Source organism: Fukomys damarensis, unplaced genomic scaffold, assembly GCF_012274545.1.
Source record: "Fukomys damarensis isolate Sample0158 unplaced genomic scaffold, DMR_v1.0_HiC HiC_scaffold_17, whole genome shotgun sequence".
Classification (NCBI taxonomy): Eukaryota; Metazoa; Chordata; class Mammalia; order Rodentia; family Bathyergidae; genus Fukomys; species Fukomys damarensis.
In genome coordinates this window covers 5,342,508-5,355,835 of record NW_022900929.1, presented here as the reverse complement: position 1 = coordinate 5,355,835, position 13,328 = coordinate 5,342,508, and the positions used below count along the sequence as shown (strand labels likewise).

The 13,328-nt window shown below is 39.1% G+C and overlaps 1 protein-coding gene across 4 annotated transcripts in view; it reads left to right on the top strand.

Moving 5' to 3' along the window:
- Rnf216 (ring finger protein 216) overlaps positions 1–13,328 on the top strand; it is a 148,770-nt gene that overhangs the window by 38,003 nt on the left and 97,439 nt on the right. For all 4 annotated transcript variants that reach the window (XM_010642846.3, XM_010642844.3, XM_010642842.3 and 1 more), the window contains 2 exons: positions 2,579–2,693; positions 9,997–10,136. In XM_010642846.3, the coding sequence (XP_010641148.1) occupies positions 2,579–2,693; positions 9,997–10,136 (255 nt within the window). The remainder of the gene's footprint in view (positions 1–2,578; positions 2,694–9,996; positions 10,137–13,328) is intronic.

The following is a 13,328-nucleotide window of genomic DNA, read 5'->3' as shown; positions in this document are numbered from 1 at the left end:
ACATCTTAATTCCTTTTTTCAACCCCTTTCCCCCCCATCTCTCAATCCCCTTCCCATTTGAGAAAAGATCTGTCTCCCTACTTCTATTATCTCTCTTTTATTTTGCTCTTTATTTATAATTTGGGTTTCTCATATAAGAGAAACCATATAAGATTTAAGCTTGTGTGTCTGATGTATTTCACAGCATGTATTCTCAAGGTGCATCCATTTTCCTACAAACACCTTTATGGCAGAGTAATACTACATTGTGTATAAGTAAATAACCACATTTTCTTTATGCAGTCATCTGTTGATGGTCATATAGGCTACTTCCAAGATTTAGCTATTATGAGTTGTGCTTCTGTAAACAGAAGGATACCAAGGAGGGCAATAGGTGAGTCAAATGGAATTTGTAGTCTCCATACTGATTTCCACAGTGACTGTACTAGTTCCCATTTCCAACAATGTAAATTTCTTCTTTCCTTACCAGCACTTGTTGTTATTTGATTTCCTGATGATGGCCATTCTTTCTAGAGTAAGATGAAACCTCAGTGATGTTTTAATTTGCATTTCTCTAATGTCCAGCCATGTTGAGTGTTTCTTCATATGTTTATTGGCCATTTGTACTTTTGTGAAATATCTGTTCATGTCACTTGCCTGTTCTTTATTGGATATTTTATTTTAGGAGTTCTGATTTTTTAAGTTCTTTATATATTCTAGATAGTAGTCCTCTGCCTGAGGAATAACTGGCAAAAACTTTTTCCCATTCTTTAGGTTTTCTTTTTGCCTTGTGGTTGTTTCTTTTGCTGTGCAGAAGCTTTTTAATTTGATCTGATCCAATTTGTTGATTCTCAGTACTTTTCCATTATAACCATGGTTCTAGTCAAAAAGTCCTTCTCTGTGCCTATGCTTCAGTAGTTTTACCTATTTTATGTTCCAGCAGGTTAAGTGTTTTGTTTTTCACATTTAGTTCTTTGATCCCTTTTGATTTTAGTTTAGTACATGGTGAGAGATATGGGTCTTGATTCAGTCTTGTGCATGTAGATAGTCAGTTTTCCCAAAACCATTTATTAAAGAGGCTGTCTTCCTTCCAGTGTATGTTTTTACCCCCTTTGTCAAAGAACAATAGTGGAATATACTTAAGGTAGTTTCTGCATCCTCTGTTTTATTCCATTGATCCTCATTTCTGTTTTTAAAAGTCTTACCAGACTATATATTTGGTTCTCAGAACACTTGAGTTGCTGTTTGATTTATGCATGTGAATAAGCTGAGAGGAGAAAATCTAGAAAACTAAAGGAGCACTGTTCTTGGATGCCTGTTGTTCATAGAGTCCTCCTACCTTTTTGAGTCCTTCCTGAGGGTTCTGGAGGACATTGGGAGCATGGCTTAATGGGAAAATGCATGGCTGGCATACACAAGGCCCAGGGTTCCACTCCTAGCACTGCAAAAGAAGTACACTACCAAGTAGCTTCCTTCTAAAGCACTCACGGGCTGCTGGAGAAGAGTGGTGGAGAAATGATTAAGACAGCATGAGGAGTGTGCTAAAATAGGTGAATAAATCCCTGAGAGCACTGGGAAAGAAGTGTCATTTGAGCAGAGTCTTGACAGAAAGATGTTTTCACCAGAGAAGCAATTTGTACAAAGGCTAAGAGGTGGGGCGTGTAGACTAGCTGGCTTCAGGGGAAAGGAATTCTTCTATAATTGGATTCTGTCTGGTCTACTTAACTAGGTTTTTAGTCAGTAGTAACAGAAGTGACAATTACTAATATAACTATTAAAGTAAGATTTGGGAGAGTCCTTTAATTTGTACCACATTTTTTTAATTTATGTACCACTTTCTTTACAAAGAAAGTTTATGTTCATATTACGTGGGACTTTCCCCGTGCTGTTAGAAACAATATTTAAATGAAATAATGACTCCCTTAGGCTGACAGGAACCTCTCTCTACCTGTGCCATCGCTATTCAGGAGCTGTAAGTTCCATTCCAGTCTGATTTCGTGTTGATAAGTGGCACTTGTGCTTTAATTACTTTTTGTGAAACACAAATTATGTTCCTGTATGACTTCCTGGATTCTTGCAGACAGCCCAAGTTCAAGGGTGGAGTATCTACCTTCAGGTAAAACAATAAATATTAGTAGCCTTGCAGCTCAGTACAAAAATGTAACTTTTAAGGGGCTGCACCTGTCCGGCAAGCATGAAATCCAGAGTTTGATCCCCTGTACTGAAGAAGAAAAAAAAAAGTAACTTTAAGATCTGGTAAGGTAGCCAGGCATGGTGGTGTAGGCCTATAGTCCCAGCGCTCAGTAGGCCAAGGCAGAAGGATCACCATGAGTTCCAGGCCAGTCTGCCACATAGTGAGTTTGATGCCAGCCTGTACTAGACATTGCCTCAAAAAAAAAATCTGATAAGCGATGCAGGGGAGGTAGCCAGCACTCTGAGTAAAACTGGGGAACTTCTTGTGGTGTTTTTTTTTTGTTTTCCATATAAGCGATGCAGGGGAGGTAGCCAGCACTCTGAGTAAAACTGGAAAACTTCTTGTGGTGTTTTTTTTCTTTGTTTTCCATTTGCAGTGGTAACCTTTCCCTTTCTCAATTTTTAGGCCTTTTCTGATGCCATTAAAAAATGGCAGGAACTATCACCAGAAGCCAGTGGAAAAAGGAAAAAGAGAAAAGAAATGAATCAATACTCTTACATAGATTTCAAATTCGAACAAGGTAATGGCAAGCCAAGTGTGGGGCCACAGGCAAAGCTGCAGCGCCCCACTGGCACTGAAGGAAGTTGTGTTGCCTGCTGTCTGTAGGGGACACAGGCCAGGTCCAGCAGTGACTGATAAGGACTTTTCTAGAAGGTGGCTGTGGTTGTTGGCCCTGTTCTCCCTGTTTTGGGTACATTTTGGTGGGAGAATTTTATGCAATGTTAAGAAAATTCACACATGGACCAATGAGAGCACTGTTAAGCCTAGGAAAGACAAGGCTTAAAGGTCTGATGCAAATGGCTGCATCATTAGCACCAGCCTGGCAGGCAATTGCTTACCAAGGAGTGCTCACTTTCACACCAGAGGCATGGCTGATAGCAACATGTTCCTCCAGACTGTGTTATTGCTAATGAAATGACTGCTGAAAGCCCTGATCCCCCCAAACAGTAGGCTTGAACTTTCTAACAGATTTCCTCTAAGCCAATTGTGTCCAAGAAAAGAGTTTATACAACTTTTTCCATGGATTATGTCACAAATAGGGGTACTTTTCTTTTCTGTTTCCTGGTTGTATCATGTGACTTGTGTACTTAGTACAAACCTTGATTTCAAGTGTGTCTAAGTAGAAGTACCATACAGTAACCACAGTTAGGAGGTTTGGATTTCTGGAGTCCTCAGAGTCTATATGCTCATCTCCCATTCTTGGCTCCTGAGGTCCCTCTCTTCGCTGGTTGGTGGAGCAGTGTCCTCTGACCTGTCACTCCCCCTGATCTCCGTCTCCATAGAGCGAGAAAGCAGAGACAGCGTGTAACTAAGTTAACCCAGCAATTGAAACCAGGCATCCCTAATATATGGTATTGCAGTCCTTGCTTCTGACTTTCAGTGGAAGAGAAAGCAAACCTCCTTGTTGGTCAGCTCCATCTTTTATAGAGTTCTTTCTGTCAAGTAAGAATTTACCTCCCTCACATTTCCTGTTACAGCTGCAGGTTGAGCCTCTGAAAAGCCTGGAATCTGTTGCCTCTCCACTGTCCTGACAGCCCTTCTGTGGCTTAGCAATGGGTCTCTGAAGGGTGGGGCACAAGGTCCTGTGCTCTAGCTGAGGTCTGTAATGCAGGCAGCAGTGAGCTTCAGGCTCTGTTCTTTGGTCCAGGCATCCTAAGAAACACTTTGCTTTTAAAATCTGAGCATGTCCTATGATTGACTCATGGTGTGCCTTGGTCTTTTCACCCCATTGCTTTCTCTCAGTCTGTCACATATCTCTCAGTTCTGTGGCATCCCATTTTATCGTAGTCATCTCAACTCACTTTTTAGGTATATCCTTTAATTCAGATACTGATTCTTAAATTGTACTCATTAGATTTTGGGGGGGGGGTACCGGGGATCGAACTTGGGTCCTTGAGCTTGCGCAGCAGACCCCGGAAGTGTTGAGCTAAATCCCAGGCCTTCATTAGATAATTTTTAAGGACAACAGAAGTATAAAGTATAAAATACATTTGAATTTTTTTTCTTTTTAGAGATAGGGTCTCACTATGTACTTTAGGCTGCCTTGAACTTGTGAGATCCTCCTGCCTTAGCTTCCCAACTGCCGGGACTACAGGCATATGCCACCACTCCTGGCTAGATTTTTGAAGTTTAATATTTATGACTCATGCCCTTACCAGCTTTTTATAAGCACATAAGCTAAAAATCCCTTCTCAGTTGCCAGAATCCCATTTTTTAACCTGTTCATCTTATTTTTCATCCACGCACTGCTATTTGGGCTATCCATTGCTGGGCTCAAAAAGAGACAGGAGTTTCCCTCTGCTCTCTTTTTTAATGGTTTTACATGCTGACTTCTCATGAAGAATTGAGTTAGAATTTAGAGATAGTAATCCCAGCACTCAGGAGGCTGAGGCAGGAGGATTGCTATTAATCCAGGGCCAGCCTGGGCTACATGAGTTTAAGGCCAACCTGAACTAACTCTTGTCTCAGGAAAAAGAAAAAAATGAATCTAAACCAGTCAGTAAAAACAATTATTTCCTGCCTCTAGCAAGGCTAACCAAGAGAAAAAAGAAATGCTGAATTTCAGAAATTATCATTCCCGGCAAGGGTTACATTACAGACATTCACACAGCCAGCATTCTTGTTCCCTGAGGTGGGGAACAAGGTTATCTTATATTCACTGCCATTTACATAGTATTGAAAGTACCATCCGGTACAATAAGAAAAGAGAGAGATGATAAGTACAGATCTAAAGGAAGAAATAAAAGTGGTTCTTGATGTGGATGACATAATTTTCTACCTAGTAAACCGCAAGGAATCTACTAGAGAACTACTAGAACTGATACGTGATTTCAGCAGGGTTTGTAAGACCTACCTACAAAAAGCAGTTGCATTTCTGTTTATGATGGTGCCTCAGTTCATGAACTTAATTCTTTCCATGATTCTTGTTGCAAACCAAATTAGATGAGAACTGAATCTAATTTCCCCATAAGATCAACACTAAACCTAACCATTGAATATGATTTGGTTCTTGGCCAACTTGGTTTGTAACCAGAATAGTGGAAAGAATTAAGTTTGCAAACCGAGGTACCACTGAACTAGCAATGAGCAAGTGGAAACCAAAATTTAAAATACAATACCATTTATAGCCTCTCCAAAAGCTTCCACTGAATTTGGGCTTAATAAAAATTACAAAACACTGATGAGGAGAGATTAAAGACCTAAATAAATGGAGAATACTGTATTGGTGAACTGGAAGACTCAACATAGGAAAGATGTCAGTGCTCCCCAAATTGATAGGTTTAATGCAATTTCCTTTAAAATTCCAGCAAGAATTTTGTACAGATAATCAAGTTTATCTGAAAAATTATATAGAAAAGTAAGGAAATGGCAGAGCTTAAATAATATTGTTTTGGTTTCATTTTTTATTAGTGTTTGCAGTGCATAATGATTAGAAAAAGGATATGAGAAGAATCAGTCTTCCTGGTGACTGTATGTATGTAGCTGCACTCATCTAGATTGGTTGGTATTGGAAGAGCGGAATGGAGAACTCAGAAATGATCCCACACAAATACTGGTTCATTGAGGCATAGTTCTCATCTATAGTTTTGTTTTTAGTATATGTGCAATTTATAATAATCACAATTTTATAATATTTTCTTCCTCCCAGAGAGGAACTCTGAATCATCAGTCACAAGCTGTTCCCGGTCAACTCCCCCCTTTCCCTAGAACCACTAATCTAATTCTTCTCTTCAGAGTTATGTATCCTAAACATTTCACATGGATGGACTCAGCCTGTACATGGTGTTTTGCAACTGGCTAACTAACTGGCTTCTTTCATTTAGTAAAATATTTTCAAGGTTCATTCATGTATATGTATTGACGCATTGTTCCTTTTTATTGTCATATAATATTTATTGTGTGGATTTACTACATTTCATTTATCCTTTCATCAGCTGATAAAAGCTTTTGTATCCAGTTCATTTTTTACAAATCTGCAAAAACAATTCAGTGTAGGAAAGATAGCCTTTTACATAAATGATGTTAGAACAATTGGGATGTCCATAAGAAAACAATCAAAAACCTAAGTCTCATACTTTACACAAAAATTAAACTAATATAAGCCAGCTGTAGTGGCCCATGCCTATAATCCCAGCACTCAAGAGGCTGAGGCAGGATGATTGCCATGTGTTTTGAGGCCAGCCTACATGAGTTCAAGCCCAGCCTGAACTAATATTAAAACCTTGTTTCAAAAAAACCAAAAAAGGGGCTGGGGATTTAGCTTAGCGGTGCTGCCACCTGCCTCGCAAGTGTAAGGTCCCAAGTTCAATCCCTGGTACAAAAAAAAAAAAAATTATTTTTAAACCAATATAAAATCTTTAGAGAAAAAAAAAAACATATCTTCATGTTCTGGGTCTAGGCAGAGAGTTCTTAAATATGATAACAGGAAAATTCAGACCTTTTAATCTTCAAAAGACTAGCGTGTGTGTGTGTGTGTGTGTGTGTGTGTGTGTGTGTGTGTGTGTACACACCCAGAGCCTTTTTAGCCAAGTTACATCCCTGTCTTGTTTTGGGGGTTTTTTGTTTTGTTTTGTTTTGAGCTAGGGTCTCACTAAGTCACTTAAGTTGCCAAAGCTGCAATTCTCCTGCCTCAGCCGCTCAGAATACTAGGACTACAGGTTTTCACCCATTCTTGTCTTCAAAAGATCTTTTTAAGGGCCAGCGATTTAGCTCAGTGGTTCCACTGCCTATGCAAGGCCCCAAGTTTGATCCCCGGTACCAAAAAAAAAAAGACCTTTTTAAGAGGATGAAAAGACAAACTTCAGACTGAGGTGAAATCTTTACAACCACATCTCTTGACAGAGGACTAGTGTCTGAAATATAAAGAACTGAAAACTCCACAGTAGAAAAACAACTCCAATTAGAAAATGAACAAAAGATAGATGTATCACCAAAGATAATATACAGGTGGCAGATACACAAAAGGTTTTCAGCATGACTAGCTGTTTGATAAATGCAGATGAAAAGCACAGTGAGAGATCAGTACACCTTTTAATAAGAAGTGACAGCACCAAAGCTGGTGAAGATGCAGAGAACTGTCAACTCATACATTGCCGGTGTCTGATGGTGCAGTCTTTCTGGAAAACACTTTGGCAGTTTGTTTAAAAACTAAGCTTGTTTTGGGCTGGGGATTTAGCGCAGTGGCATAGTGCCTGCCTGGCAAGGTACTGATCCCCAGTACCAAAAAAAAAAAAAAAACTGCATATGGCTACAATATGACCCAGCAGTTTTGAGCATCTATCCCAGAGAAGTGAAACTTGGCTTCACAAAAAGCCCATATGTGAGCATTCATGGCAACTTTATTCAGATAGCGCAAAACAAAGATTCCTTCAAATGGTGATGGTTAAACTGTAGCACTACCATACCATGGAAAACTTCCAGGGGCTGGGGGCTTTACAGGAAATCAAACTTGGGCTAGGCAAGCACTTTATCCCTGAGCTATAGCCCCAGCCCATACCATAGACTATTCAGCATCAAAAAGAAACTGTTACTGATATATGCAGCAAGTTGGATAAATCTCCAAAAAATTTTCCTGAGGATAAAAAAATCTAATTCCAAAAATTAATATCCTGTATGGTTTACTTAATATTCCTGAAATGACAAAATTACAGAAATGGCAAACAGATTAGTAGTTGGCAGGGACTCAGAAAAGGTTGCTGATGGAAGGGAGGGAATGTGTGGCTGTCAAGGCCACAGGAGAGATCCTCTGGATGGACCATATGTTCTGTATTGAGACTGTCACTGTCAGTATTCTGGTGGTGACATTGTACTACAGCTTTGCAGCTTGTTTTCATTCAGGGAAATCTGAGTAGGAGATCTCTCTACATCTTAACAACTGCACGTAAATCTGCAATTATTTGATAATTTACTTTAAAAGCTACATATCTCCTGGGCCGGGGATTTAGCTCAGTAGAGCTGTGCCTTCCTCGCAAGCACAAGGTCCTGAGTTGGATCCCTGGTACAAAAAAAAAAAAAAAAAAAAAAAAAAAAAAAACACAAAACAAAATGCTACATATCCCAGCACTGAGTAGACTGAGGCAGGAGGATCACTGTGAGTTTGAGGCCAACGTGGGCTACATAGTAAATTCAAGGTCATAGTGAGACTCTGCCTCAAAAAACTTTGGAGACTTAATTGCATTTGGCTGCAAGAGTGATAAACGTTTATGACTTTAACTTCAAGAACTGAGTAAAAACAAAGGAATAATAAACAGCAAAGTGTGCCAGGTGTGGTGGCTCACGCCTGTAATCCCAGCACTTGGGAGGCTGAGGCAGGAGGATTGCTGTGAGTTAGAGACCAGCCTGGGCTACATAGTGAGTTCCATGTCAGTCTCACTACATAGTGAGACTCTGTCTCGGAAAACCAAAAAAAAAGGTAAAATAAATAAATAAAAAACCACAAAGCTTAATTTTTTTCACTTAAGCAGGTGACAATAGCAGCTAACATTTATTGAGTTATTTCATACACCAAACTCTTCCTAAATGCATTATATACATTATATATTCAGTTGTGTTTCAAATAACCTTACTAGATATATATTCCATTATTATCATATTACAAATTTAAAAAACTGAAGACCAAGGAGTTTAACTCACCATGTGATACACCTAGTCCTAGCTAAGCTGAGATTCCAGCCCTGCTGATCTGACTTCAAAGCCCACTGTTTTAATACTGTGCTTTACTGTTTTCATAAAATAAAAAACTAGTTTTCAAAATAACAAGTTTAAATTTTTAAACCCTTATGAGAATGAGGGAAAAAGAATAAAAACAAAGTATGCCAAAAAATAGGTGCAGTAAATATTGTTAAAATCAAGAGATTACTAAGAACAGACTGGTAAATAAATTGAAAACCTGAACAGAATAGTTCTCTAGAACATAAGTTGCCAAATCAATGGACGAAATGTAAAACATGAACAGATCAGTTACATACCTGATATTTGTTATTCTGCTGTCTTTTATTTGAAGTGTTATTTATTGTAGTAAACTTAGGCACTCCTCTTTCAGCTTTTCTGTCTGTGTGAAGATTTTCACAATATGCATACATATAGTAATTCACATCTACTGAAAGTGGCCGAAGTTAAAAATTGATGACACCAGGTGTTAGCAAGCATGGAGGACACCTGGAACTCACACATATTGCATTCACAGGGAGGGTGTAAACTAGAACAACAACTTTGGAAAGCTGGTCTTACTTTCTAAAGCTTAAAAGTAAATATATCCCATGATTTGGTGGTTCTGCTCCTTCAGTTGAATCAGAGACATACGAGTAAACAGTTGTAAGGCACTCTGCTCATAATAACCAACAACCATATGCCCAGTGTCCTCATTGGAAGATTGGGTAATACAGTAATACCTCAGTTCACAAATTTAATTCCATGATTCTGGTCACAAACAAACTGGACAAGAACCAAATCAAACTTCCCTGTAAGGTCAACAATGAACCTAACCATTCAATTTGATTCAGTCTTTGTCCAGTTTGGTTTGAGACGACAATTACAGAAATAAGTTCACGAGCTGAGGTTCTGCTTTTTTATTCACACAGCACACTACTGACAGCATAGGAGAGCTTTCCAGTTGGAGCGTACAAAGTGGAGAAAGGCAGTGACAGGCAGAAGGTGTGTGGTAGGTTAGGAGATGAGCACAGTGTTCTCCAGACAGAATGGGTTACAGAGGGAGTCCTGAAATGTACCGGGGTGGGTGAGCATCAGAAGATGGAGTGGCCACCCTGGATTGCTACCTAGCAAACAGTTGTCTGCATGATTTTGCATTGTCATATATCTTCTAGGTAACGTCAAAATAGAAAAGAGGATGTTCTTTCTGGAAAATAAGCGGCGACATTGTAGATCCTATGACCGGCGTGCCCTCCTTCCAGCTGTGCAACAAGAACAAGAATTCTACGAGCAGAAAATCAAAGAGCTGGCAGAGGTAGGAAGACTTGCTCTGTCCTTGGGCTGTGTTTCTGCACTTCTGGCTTGCTCACAGTTAGGGCTTGATACCAAAACTGTCTTTTAAGATTTCCCCTCTCTTGTTGTTCTTACCTTCTTTGTTTTGTTTGTGGGGGTAGTGCTCAGTATCAAACCCAGAGTTAGGCAGACACCTACCACTGAACTGCATCTCCAGATCCAAGATATTTCTTCAGCGTGACTAATTACATGACAGTTTTTAAAAAGAAAAACCGAGTTTTATAATGATAGTGACTAAAGTTCAGTTTTATAAAACAGATAGCTGTTAAAGAATTTCAATTGAATAGATAATGTGAAATAGGAAGAAAAAGTTCAGAGGGGAAGAGGAAGTCAGTGGGGGTAGGGAAAAGAAAAAATAAGAGAAAAGAAAGAAAAAACGGAAACAAAGCATTTTGTAAATAGGGCCAGGAGGAGTAGAAGAGAGGGAAGGGGAATGGGGAAAAAAGAAGAACCAAGATACATCATGTACAGGTACACATTCCCAATGATGAATATGATCATAATGTACACCTAAAACATACCAATAAATTTAATGAATAAAAAAAAAGAATTTTAACTGAAGATTAGTAACATCTCTTTGACCTCCCTCAACCTCTGTTGATGGAGAAAAGCCAGAGAAAGTTTCCATTTGTAGCCTGTTTCATAGACCATTGTGACCCCAGGTCCCTCTATTCCCCAAACTCTAGGGAGTCTGTGAGGTCGCAGTTCTTTTATAATGCTAAAATATTCCTTACTGCTGGCTTTGTTCTGCTGTGTGGAATTTGCACTGACAGAACCACTGTGAGGATGACTTAGCTGGAATCGGGCCAGGATTGTCCTCACATTTGTTTAAATGCCAGTTTCACTCAAAGGTGTTTTTGATAAAGAAGTGTGGCTTCATAAAATTTTGGACCCCCCCCCAGACATCTTTTCAGTATTTTGTGTGACAAAATGACAATGATATGGAAAGTTTTCCTACTGCACATGGGCAAATGATGCTTGTGTTGAACAGAGGCACTTTTGTTACTGAGTTGAAGGTGACTAAATTAGCCTTTTGGTTTTTCACTGCATACCACCTTTTTTACTTGAAAAATTCACTTGATTTACGGAAAAACTGATTAACACATTTATGACAGGGCTATAATTCATGTGCCTCACTGCCAGATGGCTTGAACCACTGGTGGTACATGCATGATTGTACACTTCTGCCACTGGTGGTACAAGCCACCCAATGGGGCAGTCACACATGTACAGCCATTGGTTTGAGCCAGCAGGAACATGTTAATCAAGATTGCTTTTTTGAGCCAGGTGTGGTGGGGCACGCCTGTAATCCCAGCACTCTTTGGGAGGTTGAGGCAGGAGGATGCTGAGAGTTTGAGACCAGCCTAGGCTACACAATGAGTTCCAGAGCAGTCTGAACTATATAGTGAGACTCTGTCTCAAAAAACCAAAAAAAAAAAAAAGATTGCTTATTTGGCAGATATTTTCTCAAGTGAATTAAGTAGCTTTTTTTCTTTCAGTTCTGAAGATTGATCTCAAGGAGCACTGGGCTACATCCCAAGTCCCCACTACCACTCACCCACACATATATACACAAACTTTTTTTTTACTCCCCTGCCCTTTCTTAAAATTTTTTTTTCCTTTCTTAAAATGTTTATTTTGAGACCGTCTCACTAAATTGCCCCAGCTGGCCTCAAACTTGGGATACTATTTCCTAAGCCTCCCACTTAGCTTGGATTACGGGTGTGACTGCATCCAACCAAATGATTTTTTTGTGGGGATGGGTATCAGGGATCGAACTCAGGACGACAAGCGCGAGCCACTGAACTAAATCCTCAGCTCTGAGATTATTATTTTTGACCAGAGATGAAAGTCTAGATCTCAGGCAAACAGAATTTGAGGAAAGTTGTGATCCATCTTTCACAGAAGCACATTTGCTAATGTTACTACTGATCACATCACAAAAGTATTTTAAAAATTGGCAAACCAGTTCAAGACCAGCCTGGGCTACATAGTGAGTTCCAGGTCAGTCTCAACTACATAGTGAGACCCTGTCTCAAAAAAAAAAAAAAGAAAAAAAAAAAAAGTTGGCAAACTGGTGGATGTTAATCAGAGTCATTACTCTTCTGTATGTCCAAATTGTCCCCTTTCTGACCAGTGACAGACAACCCTTCAGGTTAGTCCCTCTGTCCTGACCCCAGTAGTTTCTGACCTTGCTTTGTGGTGTGGCAGAGTGACCCAGATTCAACTTTTGCATTCTCTGACCTCGACGTGGAATCAACAGTTTCTCTGAAACTGCTTTATTTTCTTTACTGGGAATTTTATGCTGAGATTTCTGTTTAGAACTTGGTTTATGGGTTGGTTGTTTTTTTTAACCCTTTCACTTTATGTTTCTAATTTTTGTTTTTTAATGCTAAAAATCTTGCTTCTTAGTAACATAATTCTTTTCAGATTATATCAAATTAAGAATATAAAATTAGAGAAAAAATATATAAAATTAGGTGTAGTGGCATGCATCTATAATCCCAGCTATTCAGAAGGCTGAGGCAGGAGGGTAATTGCTTGAACCCCCAAGTTTGAGGTCACCCTCAACAACATACCATAGTTGCTGCCTTGTAAGAAAAGAAAAACAAAAATGAAAGAAAAAGAATACAAACTCAGAACCTACTATACTGTATTTTAAAGTCATTTGAAACCTGGGTGTGGTGGTGCACACCTGTAATCCCAGCACCTGTGAGGCTGAGACAGGAAGATTGCTGCAGGTTCAAGGCCAGCCTAAACTACTTAGGGAGACTGTCAGAAAAGTCATTTGATATGTCTGGTAATGCTGCTAATTTGAAAAATTAAGTCTGTTGATTTCTGCTTGTTTTTGGCTTTTAGGGAATTAGCTTTTTGTTTTATTTTCAGCCAGGGATTTAGCTCAGTGGCTGGCAAGCGCAGGGTTCTAAGTTCTCTAGTACTCAAAAATAAATAAATTAAATAATTTTAGTTCTAAAGTCAAAACTATAAAATAGGAAATGTCCACAGGTCTAGTTCCTACCTTGTCCCTCCAAAATGTTCTATTACCCTCTCCATGTTTAACCTTGCTACTTGTTTTTGGTTTATCTTTCATGTACAAGCAAATATGTATATGTATTTTCTTATTTCCCTCTTTTTTTTTTTTTTTTTTTTTTTT